The sequence below is a fragment of the Ceratosolen solmsi genome, unplaced genomic scaffold (genome assembly GCF_000503995.2).
Source record: "Ceratosolen solmsi marchali unplaced genomic scaffold, CerSol_1.0 scaffold1, whole genome shotgun sequence".
Taxonomy (NCBI): Eukaryota; Metazoa; Arthropoda; class Insecta; order Hymenoptera; family Agaonidae; genus Ceratosolen; species Ceratosolen solmsi.
In genome coordinates, this window is record NW_011948415.1 from 2,393,875 (window position 1) to 2,421,581 (window position 27,707).

Sequence of the window (27,707 nt, forward strand, 5' to 3'; positions counted from 1 at the left end):
AGACAGAGTGTGATAGAGAGAGAGAGAGAGAGAGAGAGAGACGGGACTACGAAAGGTGCTCACCGAGCGGGATACAAAGGTGCGCGCGCGATTGCCGTTCCAAATCGCCCCTACCTCTTTGCGTCCCCCTCCCTCTCCTCACCCAACATCCTTCTCACTCCCTCTCGCTCACTCTTTCTCTCTCATACATATACACACGGCCTCTTTCCTCCACCTTCTCCTATCCCTCCCTCGTGGCGACGGGGCTTCCACTCCTAGGAGCGGGCGAACGGAGCCCGCATACCTTACCGCGTACGCGATGCGGCGAGGTCGGCCGTAGTGGCGGCTCGCACAGGATCTCGGACTCTCGAGGCGTCAGGCACCGGTCCCTCTACGTCGAGCTGAGGAGCGCAGGCGCGCGTGCGTGCGAGCGAGCCTGCCACGATCCCGTGACATTATGCCGAAGGTGGCCAGTGAAAGTGCGAGGGCGGAGGGACGATGAGGCGAGGACGGCCTGCGCCCGGGAGGATTCGCAGCCCTTACCGAGTCGTCGTATCAGGCAGGTGAGCGCCTCTTGATTTCCGACCTAACGGCTCTTCCCGAGTGCACTAGGTCGGCCGCAGTAGCTAAGTGAGCCAAGCGACCGGTCGGCTAACAGTTATATCCCGGTGCGCCGCGCGCTCCCATCTCGCTCGCATCTGCGCTCAACATCGACATTGTCCGACTCCCGGATCTCGCGCACCAGAGCCTCGTTCACCCCCCCCCCCCCCCCCCCCCCCCCCGCCCCCCACCCCCCCCCCATATTTCTACACCTCATGTATCATCTCGCTCGTGCACGCGGAATCACGGCCTCTTCCCTCTTCACCGACTATTTACCGACTTGGGGACGTGCAAGGGCCGGGGGCCCGATGTTTTTGCGCCGGCTAGTACGGCGGCCCGCTCCCCCTGCGCGCGGACACGTTGTGGTTCGTCGGCCGAAAAGTCTCGTCGCGTCTCTTGACCTCAGCGCGCGGCGATTTCAATGCCCGCGCGAGTCCACCTCGAGACGGTTGAGCCCGAGTTTCGGTCTTGGCCCAGGGCGAGATCTAATTAATCGAAATCCCGGATTACGGATTAATCGGTTTTTTTTGTTTGTTTTTTTTTTGTTTGTTTTTTTTTTTGAAATGTAGGCGATCGCTACGCGGACCCGCGCCGTCTGAATTCCGTGGCCTTTGCGGAAGTCGCGGCCCTAGCTCGTGGCGAGCGCGCAGAGCCGTAAAGATTTTTCGATATTAGCGCTTGACTGCTGACCCGTTTGCAGTTCTCTTGCTTTGCTTGGGGTAATTGAAAACGAGGGCTTGAAAATGCGTCGGAAGTCTTACGCCAGTCTGGAAGAACTTTTTCCTCAGCGACTGCATCATAAAAACTAGCGAATCTTCTTATTAACGGTTAAAGCTATTTGTCATTAGTGTAAAATATGGTATTTAAGTAAGGTAGTGGAGTGAGCAGATTGCATATGGCTTTGTAAGTGAGTAGCCTATAATCATAACAATTATAATCGAGTTTATTTTTGTAGAACCAGTTCCAGGTCAACAATGACCTCAGAATTATATTTCATACGAAACTCGTACAGCGTTTCATGATTTTTAGCGCGTTCTCAAATAGTTGAAATTATATCGCATATTAATGGTGGCTTCCTTTGTAAATGAAAGCAGACCGAGACCGACGAACATTTTATAAGAGTTGTGGCTATTGAGTACAAATAATATGGTCACTACTCGATATTTCATAAATAATCTCTTCCCCATAATGTCAAATGATCGAGGATTCGCCTTAATCGCCATAATAGTCTATTCATTGCATTATTAAGGCATTATTTATTCGTGATAATTTCAAAGACGACGATGATAAAGCATAATGTAGTTTTGAAATAATTTTATCATCGTAATTTTCATCTTTTTAATCTACGAAATCGGCATTGCATAAGTTCCTTTAGCGACGAATGAACCGACATTGATTTTACATAGCATTTATGTTATACAAACAGTCGCTTAGCATAGAAAGCATAAGCTATGAAATTTGTTTTCTTCGAATCATTAAGACAGCGACATCTCACGTAGGATTGCGTTATATGTCGTTAGTTTTTTTTTTAATAATAAGACTTTTGACAATCAAAGAACACATTTTTTACGATTACATTAACGTTTCTCCAATGAAATAGTTCAAGTTAAAGTATCGAGTAAAATTATTAAAAAGTCTTGGGTAAAGATTGTTTGTTTATATTTGTCAATTCACCAAGTTGATAATAACCGTGGCAATCCGATACTTTAAAAGTGCTTAAATAAATTTCATATGAATCCGAAGAATATAATATTATTTATTACGCGATTAGTTCTTATAAAATTTAATCCTTAAGTTTAAATTAAATAAGCTTAACTTATCTGAAATATTTTCGCTGCTTTGTATATAAATTTGACAATCTAAAACAATGCTAATAATGACAATGCTTTCACTTATATACGATGAATTAATTATGTCGTAGTTTTTAATTGATTGTCCAATTTGTTTATTTATCATTATTGTACCTGTCAAGAATTTGCCAATTAAAAGGCAAATACCTTCTATTAAATTTAAAAAAACTGCGTTTCATATACTCTTCCATTGTGTGCTACGTGACGTAAGAACAACAACAATAAATCTATAATCAGTTTATATTAGTTGATCTATAATTGGTTCAAAGTACATAATATCTTGATTTTTGCTCAATCTTTAAAGCTAGTAAAGTGTAAAATATGGATGGTTTGAAAAATTTAAATCTACGAATTTCCATTATACAATTATTAATTAGTTTTAGTCGTATAAAGTGGTATATGTACTCAAAATAAATAAATCAATAAGATTAAACAATGTTTTACATATTGGTATATTAATATTTATAAAAATAAATCAAAAATAAGTATTTTCGTTAAGTATACATCATTTTGGAATACAAAATATACATAAAGTACACGCTTGAGTTCGTAAATGCTATGGTCCAAAGAGTAAACAATAATAAAATATTTATTTCAAGAATACAAAGACAATCCGACATATTATATCATTATTATGAAGAATTTTTGGGAATGAAGTCGAATTTCGCTTTTTTCCATAAATTTCTTAATAATAACGTGACAGTCATATCGTGACTTTAAACTGTATTTTAAACTGAATTCGACCCAATCCAAAAATATCTCTTTCATTTATCTCTCGCATGACATTAGAAATATTCCGAAATTATATGTAATTTTACACCCTTGAAAACTACGCGGTGTTTAACGTGTTTTAATACGAACTTAAAGTGTACCAAGAATACAAAAATTAGAAGAGCATACTTGTAAAAAAAATTAAAAAAAAATGCATATATACATATATATTTTACTTATTATTATAATATCATTGATTATGAATTCGTAATGTGTGCATTCATACGGTCACTTTATAAACTTACTACAAGGAATTTTTACACATCGGCAATTCCCGTACTCTTAAGCTTATTTTATCAGCTTTTTGAACACAATGCTTAAGTGGCAGCAGCAAGTTTAGCTTTAGAGGCGGAAACATTCGTGCCAAATGCACGTAACATCTTGTCTTAATCAGACTTTTAAAATCAAGTTTTTTTAATAACTTTCAAAATAGTTATCCTACAGCAATTACACAGCCGGCACGTAATCTCTTTAGCTCTCTCGTGTTAACCGCTTCTCTAATCACTGCTCCTCGGCAAACATAATCATTGTCTCCACAAACATTTACCGTACGCCTGCTCAACAGTACGCAAATCTGCAATAAAAAAAAAATAAAAAAAAAAAAAATAAAAAGAAAAAGAACGACGCGTCTAATTGAGACGCGAAATAAACAGGACGTAATTAATAACCGCTTTCGCATTTCTATAATTACAAAGTTTATCATTCGCCCGGTGGACGAGGAGGGCCGAACAATAACTCGCCGAGTGAGTCGCGAGGCCCGGCTTACGGACGAGCGTCTCCTTCTCCTCTCACCCCCGCGGCAAAGTTGATTAGCCTCGTTCGCGCGAGCCTTGGCTATTTGGACGCGAGGCGTCCGCGTATTATTCGCGCGTCGACGGCTAACGCGGTTTGCCACTTAGTTCGGGCGAGCGCCGCGCGGCAATGGCGCCATTACGCAACCTTCGCTCGGGCGGCATCAGATTTGTTGGGCCGCGAGCGAGAAAGTACGGGTTCTTATCGACGAGGCCCGTGTACTTCTTGCCGTAATCGGCCTCGTTATTGAAAGGAACCGGAGCGGAGGTTGCGCTTGCTCTCCGGAAGGCGGACCCTCGAACGGCGAAAGAGAAAGAGAGATAGAAATCGATAGGACATGGTGCGGTGAAAGTTCGAGCCCTGTGTTTCGGAGGCGAGCTTCCGTAGTTTGATGGACTAGTTGAGATTTAAGTTGGTTAGGAGGCAAAGAAAGCTGCCGATAATGAGCAAATCATAAGATCCTGCTGCTTCTACTATTGCAATAATTTTCAAACGCCCAAGTTCAATTTTATCGCTTCGTCTTTCCGTATTTTCACGGGCAAGCGTCGCTTATGCGATGGTTAATGGATTATTTATTATTTAAACGTTCTGGAGATTAGTAAATTTTATCGCGTTAAATGGCATTTGAGCTACTTGATTAGATGACAGTGGAACAAGTAACGGCTTCCTAAAACTATTAAAATAAATTATTAAGATTCGGTTTTCCACGTTCAATATACTATCTGTTATTGTTCTTTCAGGACGCAAAATAAATGGGATAGAAAGTAATTAATCAATGAATATATTTCATAAAGTACATAATTAATGTCCTATTGTATAAGTTTCTAAAATTGAAATTGATCGTTTGGATTCATCGTGGCATAAATTGATCAATCCATCCGAAAATAAATGACATTGGACTCGATTTCAATTTAACTCGATCGATATTATCGATTGTTTTATCCATTCTACCGAATAACACTTATAAATATAGATAATTTGCAGGATATTATACTATAAACGGTCGTCAACAAAAGGATTTTAACTGAAATCTTAACTTCCACTCACCCTTACATTAATCATGTACAATCCATACGAATTCATAAATATTACTTTGATAGACAAATATTCTTATTGATCTTAAAACATTTATTTAGATTTTAGAAATAATAAAATGTATATAAAACTTGTTGTAAAAATACATAAATAAATAGCAAATAAATAAATGTATACACGCACGCATATTAATCAATTTGACAAAAATTTAAATAATTTTATTATTTGTTGAATATAAATTAATTAATTCATATAATTATATTCGTTAATATAATATACATAATTAAATTTACGATATTTATCGCTACGATTGAAAATTAATTTTATTTAATAATATTAATTATACAAATATTTTATGGATAAACATATTTTTAATTAAATGAACGTATGTCAAATTTTGAATATACTTTTGAATGAAATTTAAGATATTTTCACTATGAAATTCTTGTATATTATAGTAAATTTTTGTTTTTCCAGATATTTTAATAAATAGAGCATACACCTTATAACAATATTTTTTTTTTTCTAATTATATAATAAATTATCATTATAATGAACCGTTAAATATACGTATTATATTTCACTGTTCGTTATTCGATTTTATGAATTTTAAACAATTAATTATATTTGGATAGAATGCAACATAAAAAATGTTTAATGGTCATTCTAAAGTTTATGGCTGATGTCTACTAGTAATTTATGTATAGTTAACTGGGCCTGAAGAATTTTTTCTTTTACCGAACATGCTATTTATCGAAAAATTTACTGAAATTTTTATACTGCATGTTATAGATTATTTTTTTGTTGCGATTAAGCGTTTTTCTTCATCATAATTTCTTTATTTATAGGCATACGTCGATACTGTCGATTGGTTAATAAATCTTAATTAATTTAACAATTCAATGCCTGTCAATATTTAAATTTTTTGAAGAAAAACCAATATTAAGTTTTACAATTTTATATTCCATAGTTATTTACAGTGCAATATTGAGCGAAAATATTTTTAGTATTGACATTTTTAAAATTAATTTTACCGTGATAAGTCACATTTTCATAGAAACTGCTACAAAATGACAAAATTTTCACGACAATCAAAGTTTTAAATCGTCGACAAGCAGTCTTGAGAAAGCGATTATGAAAATTAAAGTCAACGATATAACTACACGTGACAAAAAATTTTATTATAATACGATCTCAACGTATATTCAACCTTCACTTTACCTACATAAGCCGTAGCATATCAATATGAAATAGGAAATTTTATGCGCCTATGATGAAAATACTCAAGCTTTCACCGAAGGTTCTATTTCCCAATCACTGCACTGGCTTTTTTCACGCCAAAGATCTACACACCCTTGAATCAGTTTGCAAATTATCAGTTTTATAGATCTCAGTGGACTTGTTTAATGCCGTAGGATGATGAGGCGAACGAGGATGCCACCGCGGTGGCCACTGCTCCTCGTATTGGCCAGTTGCTGGTATGTCCCCACGAGCAGTCAAGTGATAAACCGGGCGCCCCACTTCGTCCACGGCGGGGACATGGCTCGGCTAGCCGTGTCCGAGGGGACGCCACCCGGGGCGCCAGTCTACACTCTCCAGGCCGAGGATCCCGAGGGCTCGAGGCTCCACTACTCCATCAGCGGCGAGCACTTCACGGTAGACCGCGAGACCGGCGTCGTCGTCCTCAGGCGGCCCCTGGATCGCGAGGCCCAGGACCTCATCGAGGTCATCATTAGCATAACCGGTACGTGCGCTCTCCTCACGCCCACGCGCGCGTGATCGACCGTCGCGCGGCACTAGAGCCATTCACTGGGCGAATCCTTCGATTTTTCTTACGAGCGGCTCCACGCTCATCCTTCGCGCTCTCTGCATTTCGAATTGCCGCAGCCGCCTGTAATGTCTCGTTACCCGTCCGCCAGCAGTCTTTATATTTTCTCGAGATTAGAAAAAGGATGCAACGGCTATTTGCGTTCGATCGATGATGCAAGATGACGGCGCGGGCTGATGTTGACAAGACAATAGATCGAATCGAAGTTGTTAAAAGCGGTGGGCTTGCTTTGTTCGACCTTCACTTTCAAAATTCAAACGATTATATAATTTAGCAAAGTTGCCATTAATTATAAATTTAGATTATTTCAAATTTGGGAAATTCGTGCACTTTTATGTTAAGTTGATAATAAATTATTGCACCGAAGGGATTAGCGTAGATGAAAGTCGCAAAGACGTTCAAACTCAAATAAGTATGATTTAACAAGGGAATTTGATAAACGAATGCTTGCACGCACTTTACTTCGATCTAAGCCACATTGCAATTCAATTCCTTCTTCCTAATAAGTAATGTAAAAGAAAAATTAGACAAAGACAATTTTAAGAGAAAGTTGTCTTCTACTCGTTCGGTCAATTTTCAAACGCGCTCAACACCGAAATCATTCTTTCTGGTTATAATAATAATAAACGCAATTATGTCCATTACGGCAAAATGTGCATTTTATCTATCGATTGAAATCCGTTGCAGTCGGGGCCTCCTTAATAAAGTGGCCAAATTACCGAGTCTCGGGCGCTCTTGTAAATCAACGAATGACAAATCGTGAATGACGCCATTGCAGAACGAGCCTTTTTGCCGGGAAATAATATACATTATTTCCGCGTTCGTTGTTAATCGTAAATCTGATAGCGGGACGAATCAAGCGAGAGACGGAAAAGAGAAGCTGCGAGTAGCGAGATCGAGTGCTCTCGATGATCCAATAATATCCAGCATGGGGGATCGAGCTCGCGAGGTCGGCCGGCCGAGTCCCTTTAATTCCCCTAAGCCGCGACCACGACATACCTGCAGCAGTCTGTCACCTTCCATTTATCGCAGACGAGGGCATAGCGGGCTCCGAGCCAAATACAGTCTCGCTGCGCCGCGAGATAGCGGTCCTCGACGAGAACGACAACGGCCCGGTCTACCATGGCAGGCCATACGCGGCTCGGGTGCCGGAGAGCGCCCGGGTCGGCGGACTCCTACTGGCGCCCGGGACGATCACGGTCACCGACCGCGACGGGGGCGTTAACGCCGACGTGGTGGCGAGCTGCGTACCCGCGAGTCGGGACGACGACGCATGCCGCGTCTTTGCCGTATCCACCTTGAAGGTAAGTGTGCGTCAGTCGATGCTAGTGAGCCGAAGTTTCGAGATAATAATCATTAGCCACGACTATTCGTTGATGATTGAGCAGAATTGTAGACTCGAACGTCATCTTAGACGATTTAAATGTAGCCCTCCGATGTAACAAGGCAGCACTGCTCATCGCTTTACGCAATTACTTTATTTAATTCGCAGGATTGTTTTTTTTTTGTGTCGAGTTAAGGGATGTCGAGTGCACGACGTCCCGCTATTAATAATTCGGTGTATTTAACAAGTGTGTATAGGTGATATGTAATATAATACCGGAGAGTCGGCTCAATTACGATCGTTAATATTCAATTATTTGCTAAACAGAGTCTACTTTTTTTAGATTATAAAAAGACAATTTTGTTATAAATTAAATCAGTTTCTTTTTCGGTAGTCTACACGTATTGTTACTGCGTATTGTTGTCGCTCGGATAAAGTAAGAATTTATGTGCACCCGCATGCGAACAGGATACTCGTGATAAAAAAAAATTTGAATGACGGCTGAGTTATGAAATTCGATAGTGCCACGAAAATTGTTAGAATGAGATAAAAATTCTTAAAAATCAAATGGCTAAGAGAGGAATTTTAAAATTCTTTATCTTTATCTTTAATGAAAGTCTTTGGTTTATTTATCTACTCGCGCTACCTTTATTCGCAGATATAAAAGATTCTTTAAATTCATCTCTACCCCTTGTCGAAGGTATAGATTTTCAAAAGTAATAATTATGCGGATGTAAGCTGTAAATATTATAAATATTGCTATTAGTCGCTCTAAGCTCTCAGCATTAAAAATCAAACTTCCTTGGAGGAAAGCGAAAATGCCGTCCTGGATACAATGGCAATATCAGCTTTCTTTCCTAAAATACCAACGCAAGGAATTTAGCGTTCGTTTGATTACGAGCAATATTTTTGTTGTTGTTGTGTTTGTTTTTGTTTTCAGTTAGCGGAAGGAAAGTACGACGTGCAAATCACGTTAACGGAAGCACTTGATTATGAAAGAAGAAACTCGTATCTCATTAATTTAGTTGCTATCGACGGAGCCAGTGATCCGCTGAAAAGGTTGCAAGCGAAAGCAACGATTGCGGTTGACGTGTTGGATGTGCAGGTACAGACAGTCTTTAAAATAATTTCGAGCTATGTTCTCAATAATATGCATGTAATTAATAAAAAATACTTAATGCGTATATGTAACTGGTAAGGTAAAATGCTTTCGTTAACATTGTTTACGTTACAGGATAATTCGTAATCGTTACTTTCAAATTAACGAGCACTCTTATAGTCTTGTATATAATGACTTGTAAAAGACTATTCGCTCAAAATTACCGTCAATTCTCTCTATTAGAAAGTCTCTAATATATATGTAATGAATATTACCTTTATCAAAAATTAATACAATTTAGAAGAAAACAAATGAAAAACAATTATTTCCATACCCATTATACTAAACTGGCCGTATTTATTATTTATTGTCTATATAACATATTTATTTAAAAATTATAGTTTTATTATTTGATAATTACGTTTATCAAATATATGAATTGTAATCTTACATAAATTTAACTTTATATGAATTGTGGTGTTGTGTTAAGCAACGCTAGTTTGTTGAGAGGTTTTGATTGAAAGACGGTTGAAATTAAAATTTATTTGAGAGACTCGGAGTGACAACTTGGAGAATCTCACAGTCGAATATTTTGTATTTTCAAGAATTATTAAAGTCAAATAATGCCGATTAGCTCAGACAATCATAATCGTTTTGTCCATCTATTCACATCAATATTGGTAATATAAATAATTTACATTACTGCATGTGCAATTATACGCGTCATTAAGAATTAATAATTTTATGCCTACTAATTCATATTAGTTAATGAATTTTAACGAAAAGTAACGTAGATTGTCCTAACGAAAGGTTATAGCGAAAATTGTTGTAAAGTTATAGGTTGACATTTCATTTTTTAGCTTTAGTATCGCGAGGTAGCCAAAACATTTTACCGCACATTCCTTCGAATGTGTTTCATTGAATTTCATTGAATAAATGTTGCATTCTTTATAGCAATCGCTGTAATAAGTAGCATGAATAATGAAAATCTACGAGCCAGTCTTAATCATTGAACAGAAAGTGCCAGCGGAAGTTTTTAAAATACTTTGAAATCCTGTTTGCAGGATCAGCCGCCGAGTTTTATAAATGCGCCGTACAGTGCGGCTCTTCCAGAAAACAGCGTCGCGGGTGTTACGATCCTTAGTATCCGAGCGCGCGACGGCGACACCGGCGAATCCAGATCGTTGCTGCTCAGCCTCGAGCAGGACGACCGGGGTCACTTCCGACTGGAGGTTAACCACGAGGGCGACCTCACAATCGGTCACCTCATCACCACCAACGTGTCCCTCGACCGCGAGGACCCGAGTATTCTGCAGAACGGGAGCATTTACAATTTTGAGGTGAGAGCGACGGAGCTAATTAACAACGAGATTCCAGCGGACACGACCACCTCCACCGTCACCATCGTCGTGACGGACGTCGATGACATGACGCCAAAATTCAACGACGACTTCTTTCATCTGAAGATATCGGAGAACATCGGCACCGATACACCCCTGCCTGGTGCGTAATCACCCTCCACTCACTCAGCTTGCGTATTTTATCGTGTAAGGAGAGGGTTTTTCGTGCGAGCCGGATGCGTAATTTCATGGATAATGGTACGCACTGTCGCGTTGAAAAAAAAAAAACAAACAAAATATTACATCCACGCACTGCCTTAACGCTCTTAAACTCCAACTATTATTGATATTATTGTTAACTTATCCTACGCAACATTAAGTTGCCACGGCCCCTATTTATTAATAAATCTCTTAATAGAGTATGTATCAAGGCTCATTGTAGTATCGATAGTTGTTGATTGCGAGGCGAATTGGAGTAAGGAATTTTTGTCACAGGTTTGAATATGTTTGTGATCGACGAGGATGTCGGTGAAAACGCAAGGTACAAGTTAGCATTGCGAGACGCGCCCAATTATCCCGGTATAAGTGCAGCTTTTGCCATCAGTCCGGTAATTGGCCAAGGCCGAGTTCCAATAGTCATTAGATCCAAAGATCCAAATGTTTTGGATTACGATATACCTGGCAATAGAAATCTCGAGTTCGAAGTTACAGCTTTGGTTAAGGAAGAGATTGTGAGTATTCATTGCCCATAAAGTAAATAATTATTTTATTATGATTTTTATTTGCTATTCAAACCTTCAATATTTTTGTTTGGTTTTGTTTTGCTTTTATTTCTTTTTTTTTGTTGTTTTTTTTTTGTTTTTGTTTTTTTTTTTGTTTTTTGTTTTTGTTTGATTCATTCTGAATTATAATAAAAGTGTACAATTCGATTATTATAATACCGTTTGGTTATTATGTATAGATGAAGCGTACGTTGACTCGTATTTTACAATTGAATGTGCTAGATTGCTCTTATGATCTGGCTTAAATAACAACAATCAACAACAATCGTTAATTAATTAAACAGCTGAAAGAAATATTTTCCATTGCGTGAGAAGCAGGAGTAAGGAATTGTAAATTTATAATTTCCTTTCAACAGTCTTCTCAACTAATTAAATCCCAAATTAACGAATGTCATATTATGTGAATGCTTATATTACAGTGAATTATGTAACTCAATGACTATTTCTAATAAGATAATGGAGCAACCGAATGAAAAATGTTTCATCAACTTATATAAGCTAACGAACGGCTTTATTTTCTTATCTAATTACAATGCTCTGATTAGCATCGATGCCTATTACTTTCAGGTTGCTGTTTCCACGGTGCGCGTGGATTTAATCGATGCAAACGATCACAGTCCGGAGTTTTCCCAGACTCTCTACAAACTCTTCGTGCTCGAGACCGCGGATATCGGACTGAAATTCGGGGATGTGCAAGCGACCGACGCGGACAGTGGCTCCTACGGGGAATTGACCTATAACTTGCGCGGCTTTGGCGCCGAAAAATTCCGCACCGACGCCAAGAGTGGCGGAATTTCCGTTATCAAGCCACTGGACTATGAGATGCAAAAGTCGTACTCGTTAACGATGGAGGCAAAGGACGGAGGCGGCAGGATCACCACGGTCAACGTGCTCGTCGAGCTCGAGGACGTCAATGACAACGAGCCGATTTTCGAGCAGCAAGAATACTCGAGAATAGTCAGGGAGGGCGCGACGAGTTTCGATCCTCAAATGTTCGTCAAGGCTACGGACGCCGATGGACCGCAGCAGGGCGACGGCAAGATCAGCTACTCCATTATAAGTCACAATAGCATGAACGACAACGTGTTTAAGGTGAGTCTAATGTTGATGCGATCTCTCGTTGAAAAATCTTTTAGTCAAGAATTATTCTTTAACGTAGACGCCAAATGTTTTATCACGGGCCTGTAAATGACAAAGCTCGTTATGGTATATTCGGCCATTAATCAATAGCGCATTAGGTTGATAAACTATTGAATTGTACCGCTAGCTGTGCTGTGTATCAACACTCAACGTTATAACATTGTAACCGTATCTCCATCGATATAAATGGGCATTATAAATTTGCTATCGAGTATACTATTAAAAGAAATTACTATCTAAAATTGACATTTTAGCGTACGAATTATGTAAAAGTAAATTAAAGTCCATCATATTACTTGGTATTATCTAGCTGCACAAACATTATTTTAATATTTGCGAATATTTTAAGTGAATATAAAATACACCCTAGACGATGACTTTACGACTTTTATTTAGATTCTTGAAAATAGCCATTAAAACGGTAGTTTATCATTCGTCCCTAATCGGCTCTACCGATAAATATTTAAATCTACTCGAGAATGTCGAATATTTATTTCCTCGTTCTAGTAGCCTTAAAATATGCACATGTAATACAAATCCTATAGACGAGTCTGAACATTTTAGATAAACGCTGAAACGGGCGAAGTGAGCATTATAAGTCCAGTGCGCTCCAGTGACACGGAACGGGGCATTTACGAGCTGAGTATCCGCGCGACGGATTACGGCTCACCGGCCAAGTACACCGAGGCGAAGATCTACGTGCGCGTCGGCGTACCTGGTAATCAAAAGCCCATCTTCCGAGGCAATTTCAAATCGAGTCTTCCCGGTCCGAGCTCCTACAGGACGAGAATCTTCGAGAATGCGCCAGCCGGTACCGAGGTCATACGCGTCATGGCCAATGACCCGGACGGGAGGGACAATTTGTTACAATATCAGATAAGATCGGGCGCTAAGGATAATTTTGTCATCAACTCGAGCTCTGGATTGATAAGCGTTTCACCCGATGCCCGATTGGATTTAGAGGCCGGCGGAGACAAGTACGAGGTCATCGTGTACGCGATCGACTCAGGAACACCGATAAGGGAAACTGCAACGACCACTGTCTCCGTCACCATTATCGACGTGAATAATAAGCCTCCGGTCTTCATCGACTCAACGCACCTCATTTACGTCTCGGAGAGAGCTGCCATTGGTAAATCCAGTATTCTTATCACCCATGTATCCTTAACCATCTTTTTATCCTATTATTCCGATATCGATACTATCGTCTTCTCGTGCTATATATATATATATATATATATATATATATATATATATATATATAAAGATAATTATTATAAATGAGGCTGAGGTGTAATTATTTATTTCCTTGCAGGTGAGATGGTTTTAAAATTAACGGCAACGGATCCAGATTCGGATGCGGAAATCGAGTATTCCATCGTCGAACCCATTAAAGCAGTGGACAAAACTGGCGTCGCTCTTAAGAGTGGCATTTACGATTACAAAACAGCCTTCCGCATCAATAGAACAACCGGTGCCATATCCGTAAACCAGGCACTCGATTATCAAACAGCCGCTGTCATAATACTGACAGTCGAGGCGCAAGACGTAAATGCCGTCGTTAACAAGGATAAGCAATTTGCGAGAGCTGACGTAACTGTGTATGTACAAGCATACAGTGACGACAATCCGACTTTCACCAACATTGGCTGGTCAGTGAATAATCCAACGATTCGAGTGACCATGCCAGAGGAGCAGCCCTTAGGTACGACTCTCTTAATGCTTACGGCTAAGGAGCCACAGACAGGATATCCCGTGCAGAGGTTTGAACTCGTTCGGGCTGAGGATGATAAGGGCTACGTTAACGTTGGTGTGCAGAGTGGTAACGTCGTGTTAAACAAGAGACTGGATTATGAATCTTTGGAAGAGAAGGTACGTGTCTCGTTGAAGAGATTTTTGGAAATTTAATACCAAGTTGCGTTACTCGATAAAATTTCTCTGTAGAAGAGGCCAGCATGTTTATCACAGAGATTATTTTATAAAGGGAATAGTTCGTCTGGGATATAGAACAATTTTTATCTTGTCTAACGGTACCCTTCGAATAAAATCGATCGATCATTCGTGTAATTTTAAAATTATAAAGAATTGATGAGACAGTTTGAGAGCGACAAATGTATTGTATTCTAATTTACATTTCACGCATTGTTAACTAAAATTACTTGTTTTTATTGTTTTCAGACAATTCGCTTTAAAGTGAGGGCCTTGACGAGAGATTATGAAATTACTCGACGGATGTCAGAGGCAAATGTGATCGTCAGCATTCAAGATATAAACGATAATAGCCCAGTTTTTACGGAAAAAGATTACAAGATTTCCGTATTGGAGTCAGACAAGTTTCCAAAAGTAATACTAACCGTAAAAGCCATGGATCTCGATAGTGCCAATTCGGAGATAGAAATTAAAAGAGGATACGGAATCATTAGGTACTCATTGACCGGAGAAAATGCCAATTTATTTGAAATCGATTCGATTACTGGCAGCATTCGAGTAAGTAATTATCATCTAATATAAGTGTATTTGTATTGTATTTGTTCATTTCTCTCAAGTCCCATTGAACTCAAGTAATTTAATAGATCTTTAACAATATGCTATTTTACATACGACATCGTTACTTTCATTTTCAAATAGATCGCAAACAATACAATCTTAAATCGAGAGAGACAGTCGACCCTTCGATTATACGCGGTTGCGTCTGACGTGCCCGAAGGAGGAGCAGAGCAGATATCCACAAGGGCATTGGTAGTAATCGATGTTCTTGATGTCAATGATAATGCCCCGATCTTTCCACGAGAAAGTTATACTGCAGTTATACCGGAAAATGCACCAACCGGCATCAGTGTAGTGAATATAACGGCAAGTGATTTGGATGAAGGTGCCGGGGGGCAAATTCACTTTGAAATTATCGACGAGAGCGAAGCAAATGGTACGCTATGCTATCCGTTAGGACGTTGGGCTTTAAAAATTAAACAATAAATATATATTAATTCGTTTGCGTATTTTCAGTAGAAAATATCATACTTTAATTGTAATTATACAACCGAGGGATTTTTTTTTCTTCGTTACGGCTATTCGTACTTTTTACGGATAATAATTCAATTATTATATCATAAGGATTAAATTATTATCGATTACAACAGCATCACACATATGATTTTCTTTTAACTTGCACTTGATATTTTAAAAATATTTTTACTTTGTACAATATATTCGTAATATCAACAAAAAACAAATTAACTAATTTAAAATTAAGAGTTCTAATTTAAGTTGAGAGAATAAAGTAACTGCAACAACAAAAACAACTTAATAATATGAAAATTCACATATATATATATTTATAAATTTCAGGCCTATTCAAAATAAATCATACAACTGGCGAAATAATCTCGAATCGGGAATTGACGGGAAAGGGAAGAACGGAGCCATATTACATGCGCATTCGCGCCCAAGATTCTGGTGATCCTGTCTTATTTTCCGACGTCATTCTCACATTGTACATCGGCGACGTAGTCAGCAACGACGGGGTCCCACTTTTCATTAGGCCTACTCTCGACGAGATTGCATACGTCGCTGAAAACTCCACCATCGGCAGCCCCGTCTTTCAAGTCGTGGCATCCGATCCCGACGACCCCAATCTCCCTAATGGCAAGATAACTTTCAAATTCTTGGAGGACGGTAACTTTGGCAGCGATGCCAGCGCTTTTAATATCAATGACCTGACTGGCCTCATTACCACGAGGCATTTGCTCGATCGCGAGACGAAGGATAGTTATACGCTTATTTTAGTGGCTCAAGACCTTGGACAGCCACCCCAACAAACGACGCGCATCCTCCAAGTCAAGATCCTGGACATAGACGATCATAAGCCCCATTTCAAAAGGACTTTCTACAGTCCGCCACTGGAATTCAGCGTGAAAGAGGAAACACCGATTGGTATTAAGATCGGCACCATACAGGCCATCGACGAGGATATCGGAGATAATGGTATGATCGACTATGCCATTACGTACGGCAACGAAGCTGGTCTTTTTGCCGTTGAGCGTTCGAACGATAACGGCGCTGTTATCAAGTCCGTCGAGAGGCTGGATAGGGAGGTGACGGAAAAGCACTTACTAACGGTCAAGTGCTTTAAGTATTCGAGCCGATATTTAGATGCCGTGCCGAAGCCGTATAATCGTCAAGATCCAACGGAACGGCAGGTCCTCGTAAGGATTGTCGACATCGATGATAATCGGCCACGATTCAAGAAAGATAACTTTACGATTGGGGTGCGACTAAATGTGCCCATCGACACGAGCTTGATAACGCTGGAAGCTCGAGACGCCGATTCGGATGCTCTGCCGATCGATTATATCATGGGCCAAGCATCGTTTATATCCCTCGTTGATCAGTCGATGTCGAAGAGCTCGGTACCGCCGCCTTTGGCCTTAAATTTACGAAGTGGCGAGATACGAACGACTGGCTCACTCGCGAACTATGCCGACGGTTACATGGAAATTCCCATTTCGGCCAATAATTCCGCTCTGCCTGGGCGTGAAACGAACGTTACTCTGCGAATATTTTTATTGCGAGATCGAGACATGCTGAAGTTCGTGTTCTCGAAGCCGCCGGTCGAGGTGCGGAGGAAACTCGAGGATTTCGAGAAAGCTGTGCAGCATGCCTTGCTGCTACCGATATCCGTCAACGTTTACGACACGCAGTTCTACTCGAAGGAGGACAACTCGTTGGACTTCTCGTCGACCAGTTCCTGCTTCCAGATGGTCGGCAAAGAGTCCTATAGTTTAAACGAGATGAAGGCTCTATTAACCGACTCGAAAAACGACGAGCTCAAGAAAGTTTACAAGACCTTTCATGTTGAGAAAGTGCAGAATTGCGCGGCTACCGTTGCACGAGCTGATGCTTCTGCGACCCAGATGTGGGTGTTGGTTATTGCAACGTTAATTGGCGTAGCCACAATAACTTCTAGCTTCACAATATGCTGCCTGCACTCCAAGTAAGTGCAATTGATAATTAATATTTTAATACGAGAACGGCGGTCTTGCATTGTTTCTCGGGCCAATCAATGCCACGTATCAGTCACTGATTATAAAGCGGTGTATTATCTTATTTGAATGCCAACTAGCGGGGCCTTTCACTTCTTTTAACTGGAGATGCAATTTAACGGACTAACGATACAGCACATTCAATTATTTACGCTGTAATTTTATTTGATTGTCGCTCATTTCAAAGATTTTTTTTTTTATTTTCTTTTTTTTAGAAATTTCAGTTTCTTTCTTCAATGTGTCTTTGAAAATGAATCTTTTACCCCATCTCTCTCTCTCTCTCTCTCTCTCTCTCTCTCTCTCTCGATTTCTATATATATATATATATATATATATATATATATAGATATTCACTCTCATGACTTAGTAAATAATTATAGTGTTAATTTTAATTAACATTCGGAACTACTTTTCATTATTGTCGTACAATATTAATGCAAAATTTTGTAAATAGGTACAAAAAACAAGCTAAACACGCGCGACTACGAGATCAGCCACGGCCAACATTAAGCTACGTTTCCTCTGCTCCCGGAATGATTAGTTCCGGTTCCCACACGACACTGGGACCAAGTACAATGATGTCCATTGGACATCACGAGGGGCCATATGAATGGGGAAATGCTACTTTGTATCATCCGAGCACTCTTTCAAGAACGTAGTTGACTTTCTCCGAGAGAAAATTGAACTAATCACAGGACGCTGGAAACAGTCGTAATTGCTTGATCGGTGTGTTATCAAAAGTGCCAACAACGTAATTAAAGAATGCGTGCCAATTCGTACTGATTTGAGACTGTTAATTGGCCCATTTTCGGTGCTTGTGAGAAAAAGTTACTAAGTGTTTCAAATAGGAACTTGAAATTAATGGAAAATGTATATTTATTGCATGTATAAATAATTAAATTTACGAGAAATGATTAGCGTATTAGGTTGACATCCTTATCATTGTAGTTAAGAAGATGTATTTGTGTATAAAAAAGAGAAAAAAATGAAAACAAAAAAAATGAAGAAAAAAAAAATGAAAAAAATATATCGAAAGTACGAAATAATGTACTACATTTTTAATTTGTGAAATATAGAAAATTTACTATTACACGCAACTTTTTCTGTTTCCTACAAATTCTATTCACCACGTAAACATCATTATTTCTAGTGTTTATTTTTCAGCCAATTTTTATTTGTTTTTATTTATAAATGATTTAACAATAAGTGCACGTGACTTAACAAGATAGACAAACCATTAATATTTAACTATATTTAATCAATTGCAATCAAACTATTCGCGAATCTTTGTAATCCGTCGACAGTATTGATATTTCTGAAAGTCGGAGAATTCTCATTCGTTAAATTTGAGATTTCATTTACAGAATTTTTTACTAATAATGCAGTAGTATTTGAAACATTACAATCGCTTCTGCAACCACGAATTGTCGAAGCTCCAATAATTATATTACTTTTAGGCTTCTGCATTTCTGTTATTGATTGTGCTTCTTGTAACAATGTTTCTTCGTAACGCAACTCCAGGGGTTCTATAATATCTTTATTTTCATATAATTTAGCATTTTCAATAGCCACATTGTCCGTTAATCTCTTAGTTATCATATCTAAAGGAATCATGATCTTCTCGAACGGTCGCTTACCGCCGTCTCTTGGAAATCTTTCTGATCTTTCTATAGCACTGTTTCTGAAATAGATAAGAATTTATTTGTTGGCAAACTGAAAGTAGGCGAGGTAATGATATATGATACGTTCGCTGTCAACAATCAAAAGCAATATACGTGCAATTTAACCAGCAAATAAGCAAACATCGTCCATGTTTTGTTAAAGGCATTTTGATCAATACACATGACGTTAAGTGAGAGAGAAGAAACGCAACTACACACGTGAGCCAATACGCGCGTTCCCAGCCTCTTTTATCTCTTTTCTCTTTTTGGAGATTCTTTAGCCTCGGGCAATGCGCGAATCATTTGGTATGCGCGGCATCTATTACGGCAACATCGGCGCTTCTCTTTTCTCTTTCGAGCAAGATTATTTTTTCTTGATTCATCTGTACTTAATGACATCATCCGATACACTCGAGGACAGCAGCTTATATTTTTCAACTCTAAAGATATTATTGCACCACAGCCTCACTAACACTCCGTCATAACACTCCGTCATAAAAAAAAAAAAAAAAAAAAAAAAAAAAAAAAAAAAAAAAATCAAATAATTAATTGTGCTCTAAAGTGACAATTAATATGACGTTTTCTCGATTTTTTAAATGCTACAAACGAAGAAGCTATAATATCTTTCATAAATTCGTATAAGTATACACGTATTGCAAAAACTTATTCTATTAGTTCTATTAGTGTGCAATACATCTTTACAGTAGTAATTCTATAATTTTCATTTTCAAATGTGAAAGTACATATACTCTTACAGTCCACGATATATTGCTCGTAGCGTTGGTGAAGGTACGAACATCGCAAGAAATGACCAAAGTTCGTAGCCTCGTGTTGAGGTGAATTTTTTTTTCAGTTGAAATATCGTAAAATGCCATTCGTGTAATAACTTTTTTTTGTTACTTTGGTGAAAGGATTCATGGTAAGCGCCCAACGTACGTTAGATGTTCACTGAGTATCGTAAAAATAAAAAGTCATCCGCGACTATCGTAATCAGATTCAATGTCGGTACATATCGTATATACTCTTCCCAAATAAACAAGTCAATTAATCATTATTATTTGTATTTTTAAAATTATTTGTACGTTTACATTCTCGATGTTTTATTATTTTATTAAGGATAAATTCTTTTAAAATTCAAACTATCCATTTGTGTATCCAATTAGGGTTATATCGTTATATTTAAAATTTCATTAAACACTTGTGACTTAATAGTAGCCGGTGGAAACTTATGTTAAATAATGTTACATTATAATTTAATCATGTTAATAATAATAATAATAATAATAATAATAATAATAATAATAATAATAATAATAATGTTATGATTTTAAATTTAAAATACTTGTTAATGTATTTTAATGACATTATTTTTTTAATTATTGATCAAATTTCAAGTAAGCTCAATTTTTCTTTTTCATTAAAGCGTGCTCAATTCGTACGAATTAATTATGTTTAAAAAGTTTTTGTAAGTTTATATCAATAAAAGAAAGTGTTAATATGTCTATGCATATATACATCGTGCCACATTTTTAATAAAGATAGATGAAGTAAATTCAAATTGATAAATCATTATAATAATTTTGATAATTTTGTTTAGATAATTAAAGGCATAATTTTCCAATTTAAACATACTTTAATCGTTATTTTGTGTGAAAAATTTAAGCAACGTGAAAATGATTTATATATATATATATATATATATATATATATATAGATGTATGAATATACTTTATACGTAATTTGAGTTACTATATGTTATTTCATTTATTTTAATGGACATACAAAATTCGACATTCATTTAATATATTTAAAGAGTTACGTGCAGTTGTGCCGTGAGAATGGCAAATTAATTTTTTCAATTTATAGATGGAATGAACAGCGTGGAAAATACAGACCCTCACACGTTGGGTTATTCGACCTTTCAAGATTCGCTTCATGCACATAGACAGTGGCAGTACATTGTAAGGGATACGATAAAATATCTTCTTACATACTGCGAGTAATTTTTTATTATCATTGACAGTACGTAGATGTTTGTAAAAGTGTACTATAAATTACTTGGAGTTTTTTTGACATGTTTCATCGATAAAAATTTGTTCATAAATGCATGTAGAAGCGGCAAATTTCTAATCGAGCACTGATTATAACTTCGATTATTACCGTAATTTATATTGTTAAAATTTATTAATTACTACCAATAGTGAAAACAACTCTTTTTATTTATCGCATTATCGACTGATTGAAAAGATCAAATTGTACGAAAAGGTACACAGCGAATGCTTGATAAAGTGAAAAAAGTTTAAGGATAAATTTAAGTTCGAAATTGCGAAAGTATATGTATTAAGAAAACATGTTGAATGACATTAGTATTAAAAAATTAAAATAAATTTGTTTGAAAGAAAAAAATCTCGTTTAAAAAGGTAATGACGATTATTTAAAAACTATTTTATTAAATCGATTAAAATTCGAAAGAATTATTATTTAATTAATTACATTTCATACTTTGATTCGACAATGATAAACTTTCACTTTCAACTCCCACTGCTTTCAGCAATATTAAAATTATATAAAACTCTTAGTTCAAGGTCTAAAAGAAGCGTGTAAATAAATAAATATTTAATTTTTTTTTAATTTTAAATTATCCTGAAAGTTGTGTAGGTAGCCACGAACTGAAATATTAATACTCACTATAAATTATTTTCTTAAAACTAGAAAACATTCTAAGCAACATTTTTTCATTTTTTTAATAATCCCCATAATGTCATATTTTATAATTCTTGGTTGCACATAACTTCTTAATGAATTTTTAAAATTATTTTCTATAATTATTTATATATATTTTGATATAGAAATTCATATTTTTTGAACGAATGCCGCTCTTATTTATCAGACATATAAAAATTTTAGATAATTTTTCACACTTTAATTATCATTATCAATAGAAAATGCCAATTAATTATCGATTATTTTTATTAAAATATTATTTTAAGCTAAACGTCTTTTTCTCGCATTTATACAAAAATGTTTTTAGTTCAAATCTAGCCATTCAATTTTAATATAAATATTTAATTTTAATTGGAATGAGTATAATAGAATAATAAAAGTTCAACTACCTGGTTGCTTTAATTTTCTTTTTCGGATACAGATTTAAATGTAGAATCATTTGATGTTTTTCCTCGTCTGCCGGTACTCGATGTTGTTCATTTTGCATGGATATTGGATATGACGATTGCGAGTGCGTTCCATGTAATTCTGAATATTTTCCATTGGAAGCGGAATTTTTCGTTTGCTCCATTGTATCAGTAATCGGATAGATATCCAACATTACACTGAATGGCTTCGGTTTTTGTTTTTTTACGTAACTATTGACCGTGTACAAGCCGCTATTATCATATTGTGTTTCATGATAAATGGGCTGCTTGTTTGAAGTTAGCCGATGATGATTAGGGTCGTAATATGGTTTGTACGTATATGTGTCCATTGGTGAAAATCTGCATATTCATATTGAAGAAAATAGTCTTTGTTATTAATAAAGTGAATATTTGTGAATATGTATTTAATGATTAATTCGGTATAAGAGTATTAGGGTAAGCGACAGTGACATTTAAAGAGAGCTGCAACGACGAAAAATGAAATCTGAACGAAAATTGGCATTTCAATATAACTATTTACTAAACTAATAGCAACCTACCGCAAATTTGATGTTGCCAAAAGGTTCACATCTGATGGATATTTTGGTTTATATTTATAAAGAGGATCGGACATGTAAGTAAGACTTCTCTGATCGTTCGTTGCTCCGTCTCTCATTGTGCTTTCACCATAGTCATTCGCATGACCACTATCGATATCGTACTTTTTTGAACCAACATAGTGTCCTGTGAACTTCACGCCTCGATTGAGTGTATTGGACTCACTTGTAAGGTATTTAATGATATCTTGAATATTTCGTGAGGTATGTGGATATCGGTATTGAGTCAATTGAGGATATTTCTGACGTTTTAAGGATGCGGGAGGCGAACCTTTCATTTCGAATTGGAATGGAGTTGCTCGCTGATTATAGTCGTTATTACTTTTTGCTTTATCTTCCTCGGAGTAAGGTAGCTTGCTTCTACTATTAAAAAAAACCATCAACCTTTTTCTTTTATATATAATACATAATTTCAAATATAAAAGATCCTAAAATGATTTCGTTCATGATTTTAGGGTTTCCTTTCAAATGGGTTTTAGACAATGATTTAACAACTATTTCACGAAATATCACAAATATCTATTAATTAAATGTATAAATCATTTTATAAGTTTAATTGTAATTTACAGATTAAACAATCGCGCTTAAAGATAATAATGAAAATTCATTAAATACAGAGACCATAGATTATGAATTTGTGGAATAAACAATCATAGAAATTGTTTTTATACATAGTAGTCACCATAAAATTTTTTAAATAAATTATATAACTTTTTTTTTTTTTTTTTTTTTTTTTTATATCAAATATAATGAAGTTTTTCTTAGATATTAACATTACAATTATCGTTTACGATTAATAAATTATCATCAATTACCAAAGTGTTAAAAGCATTTACTAAAAAGGCTGGTTAAATTTTGTTAAAAAAGCATTTACTTATCCGTTTATGTATAAATAAATGTATATATAAATATAAATGTGATAGCCTAAAAAATAAATTGACTGGAAGAAAAGAGAATTAATGCAGTAAACGATGCAATAACTTTATGAATGATCATTACATTAAAAACATTGCACTAACATAACAATATTTCATGATATAATACCTAACACGATACATCATGGCATGATTGTCGATCGTTCCTTGGTCCTGCTGATTCCTTGACGCCTCGTTTCTATATTGCAACCGATCTAATTTTCCATTGGGGATCTTGATGCTCAGCAAATTCGGTGATCTTGGCTTTAGATCATCGACTGTCAGATTCTCCGAGCGAGACCTCAACGATTCAATGTCCTTATAAACCAAATTATGATCGTCGTCTAAACGATCTTCGAGGATGCTCGCATGACTGCTGTTGACAATGTATATTGTCGGGGCGAGAGTAACACCTGATTTTCTCAATGTACCATTATTTGCTTTTTTTAAGCTATTCTGCAGAATGTAAATGTGCTTCGTTTCCTGGTTAACTTTGCTATTGATCGATGCAGTCGACGCAAAGTCGTATAAAAATATACCAATCTGAAAATTATTTTAGTCTATCTAATAGGATAGTTTGTAATATTTTCGTTGAATACTTTAAAAAAAAAAAAAAAAAAAAAACCGCAATTGATGCTCAAATACTGGCAATGGCTGTTATTACATTCGACTTTTTCATTATAATTCTTAATTATATTTTATTATATTTCTTAATCATGCGTATAGTAAAATTTGGCCAACATGTTTAAATTAAGAAACTAATATGGGCTTTAAGTTTTTGAATTTATCGCTTTAGAAATAATTGCATACATAAATTCATCATAAATTTAGAATATTTTATTTAAGAAAAATATTTTACACATTTACGTATAGTAAAATAATTTACATAAGAAAATTTAAGTACAATTGTTTCAAGTAATATAGGAGTTTTAATAGTAGTTTAGCACGTAAAATTTTCAAGTATTTTGAAAATAAATAAATGCAAATATTGAAAATTTTATTTAAATGTTGCTTTTCTAAATTATATATATTTTTCAGAATGCCAAAGGAATTCTTACAAACGTGATTGGTCAATCTTACTTTCGAGAATTGAAAAACAGATAATTGCAGGTGTTCACACAATTAAGAATAAAAATCTACGGTAATGGTTGTATCGATAAAGTCAAAAAAATGTGATATCTAATTTCATTTACGCAATCGCTTGGCGAATAGATTTCATTGAAGAAATTTTTTAGAATCAATATTCATGAGTGATTAAAATTTTAGTGAATATACTTTTATTACACATTATCATGTCTATTGGCAATTAAAATATTATTAAATTATGAATTTAATTTCAAATCGATATTCACTCATATAGGCTTTTACACAAGCACGTATTCATTGGCCAATGTGTTGATTACAATATTTATGGTTGTAATTTTTTCATTTTTATTGTATTTTTTAATGTAAAGTATTATTAAGTATTGGATAAAAATATTAAGGACTCGATCCGATCTTTTCGTAAAAAACTTCAATGATGATTATACTTAGATTTAATTGATTTACTCACTACTATTTTTATGATAATTTTGAACATGCATAGTGTTTATAAATAGATATTATTATTTCTAAATAATATAAACTTTATGATTTACAACGAACGGGTAATTTAATAAAATCCCATATTAAAATTGTACCTACGATTTTTAACTGAATTTTATATCATATCGAGTCAAAATATCGTTTTTACTTAATTTCTTTCAGTAACACTCCTTGATGTTGAATAGAATTCGTGTTTTTAAATCGAGTATTTAATTAGTTTAATTCATATACGAAGTTTAATATTCTTCTTGTATGATATTGTAGTGTGCCGTGACATCAGCAGGCATTCAATTATTTGAATTATTTGCCGAAATGACAAAATATAACGGAGATGTAATTCATTCGGCGATCGTATTTGCCAGGTAATAAGTGTTAATGTCTGAATTTAATGACAACGATAGCGATAGCGATATGGGTAGAGCAATTGTTTGCACACGTGAGCAAAAATTGGCGTCCAATCTCTCGGTCAACAGTAAGTTTCGCATTCTCTATAGAGATGTGAATATTCTTATGACTGCCAAAGTTTTAGGAAACTTTTCATAATTGCACAAATTTTTTTTTTTCTTTTTTTTTTGGGAAAGTCGCTAAAAACAAGCGGTCTTATTACAACGACATATACTTTTAAATAATAAACATTTATTGTATTGTGCGAAAGAAATAAATTAAGGCAGTCCGTTGTTTAAACAATTTATCGTCAATATCAAAACGAAGAAATCATGTGATAAAACTCATTGATTAATAAATTTTTGGCAATTATGATATAAAATTATATTTATATAATAGCAACAATAATAATGATACTGTTCAGCATTAAAAGCACAGAATGTTAAACGAACGGACTAAATTTATGGAATATTTGTGCTTCTTCGCTATCTACATCTATGTAAATCATCTTTACTCGTTGTATTTTTTTTTTTTAGCGATAGTTTTAAAAGAAATTAATTATAGCCATACTTATGAATTAAGAAAGTATCCGAATAATTTCACAACGTTAATATAAATATTTACGCGGGCTTCCTTAATAATCGACTTTTTTTTCTTTTTTTTTTTTTTTAGTTCATAATAGTTGATTTATTTCATCTTAAAATTAAAGGGACAAAAATATCAAATTTTATAATATTAGCATTGAACATTAAGCGATTATTAAATTAACATATTTTTTAAATATTTAACACATTTACCGTGAAAGCCGAACGTCACCGTAAATGCCAAATTCTAAAGGGTTTAATCGATAATACAAGAGCCCTCCTATCCAAAAGTGTTATTTCGATCGATTGGTTAAAGATAGGATTTATCAGAACGATTAATATCGGCAACCAACACCGCCGCTGAATCACAGAGAAACGTCAATCCTCCTCTCCCACTCCCTCCTCGTTTTAATCGTAGTCGAGATAATTTGCAGAGATGCGGTAAAAACGAGCGGGTGAGCGCTCAATCGAAGCTGCATAAATTAAACAGTTGTTAACCTTAGCCGCGGATCCTTTCTAACGTGTAGACGCGCGCACAAAGGAAAACTGCTGACGCCCCGTGGAACACGAGGAGTATCGTCAGGGAGAGGGAAACGTCGTGCCGCTTGGGCCGTCATGCGCGCGAGCGACGAGCGTGAAAATTCGCCCGACGCTCGATGGTCGAGCGAACGAGTGCGCGGGCGAGCTTTCGCCAATGCTGCATTGTTTTTTTTAACTTTTGTTTTTTTTTGTTTTTTTGTTTTTTTGTTTTTTATTTCAAAGTTCCTAGCGCTTCCATTTACAGCGAGGGCTCTACAGCGACGTACTTTCTCTCTCTCTCTCTCTCTCTCTCTCTCTCTCTCTCTCCCGCTTGATTATCGTGCTTCCGTTTAATGCAAACGAGGCGATCGATCACGCTCCTCGTCACCGTGATGCTTCACTTACCAGTATTACCGACACCACCACCATAATTCCAATAATAAATTTGCGAACAGCGGCCCCGTAGATGCTCCGGCTGTAATTGTCGCTATGATCGGAATATAAGCCAAGCTCGGACGTACTGACAGCTGATCTTCGACCAATGCGGAACATATCCTTCGGGGCTTCCCGTTCCGGAGCGGTGACGACGTTCCGCAATGACGTCTCGCCAATGTTGTTGGTGTTCTTCGCTCGTACCATTGGCACTTTGATAATTACATTATACGATATTCGCCGGCTCGATTATATACTCTTTCGCGTTTGTCATTAACAATGCGTTAATTAAATTATTGAAC

The 27,707-nt window shown here is 36.3% G+C and overlaps 2 protein-coding genes across 3 annotated transcripts; one reads left to right on the forward strand and one right to left on the reverse strand.

The window, feature by feature from the left end:
* Positions 1-6,461: 6,461 nt before the first annotated feature.
* On the forward strand, positions 6,462-18,517 carry Cad74A (cadherin 74A). Its single transcript, XM_011507603.1, has 12 exons — positions 6,462-6,771; positions 7,888-8,159; positions 9,120-9,284; positions 10,343-10,781; positions 11,114-11,349; positions 11,968-12,492; positions 13,105-13,672; positions 13,856-14,412; positions 14,719-15,027; positions 15,169-15,463; positions 15,886-17,530; positions 18,034-18,517. The coding sequence occupies exons 1-12, from the start codon at positions 6,462-6,464 to the stop codon at positions 18,236-18,238; spliced, it is 5,526 nt and encodes a 1,841-aa protein (XP_011505905.1). The 3' UTR covers positions 18,239-18,517.
* A 153-nt stretch (positions 18,518-18,670) lies between these two features.
* On the reverse strand, positions 18,671-27,615 carry LOC105368573 (uncharacterized). Of its 2 annotated transcripts, none has more exons than XM_011507605.1 (5): positions 27,379-27,615; positions 24,033-24,445; positions 22,932-23,348; positions 22,354-22,731; positions 18,671-19,260 (listed from the first exon to the last, which is right to left on the reverse strand). In XM_011507605.1, the coding sequence occupies exons 1-5, from the start codon at positions 27,610-27,612 to the stop codon at positions 18,834-18,836; spliced, it is 1,869 nt and encodes a 622-aa protein (XP_011505907.1). In that variant the 5' UTR covers positions 27,613-27,615; the 3' UTR covers positions 18,671-18,833. The 2 variants fall into 2 exon arrangements, with proteins under 2 accessions (XP_011505907.1, XP_011505906.1); XM_011507604.1 differs by having other exon boundaries at positions 18,672-19,260; positions 22,932-23,351.
* Positions 27,616-27,707: the final 92 nt, after the last annotated feature.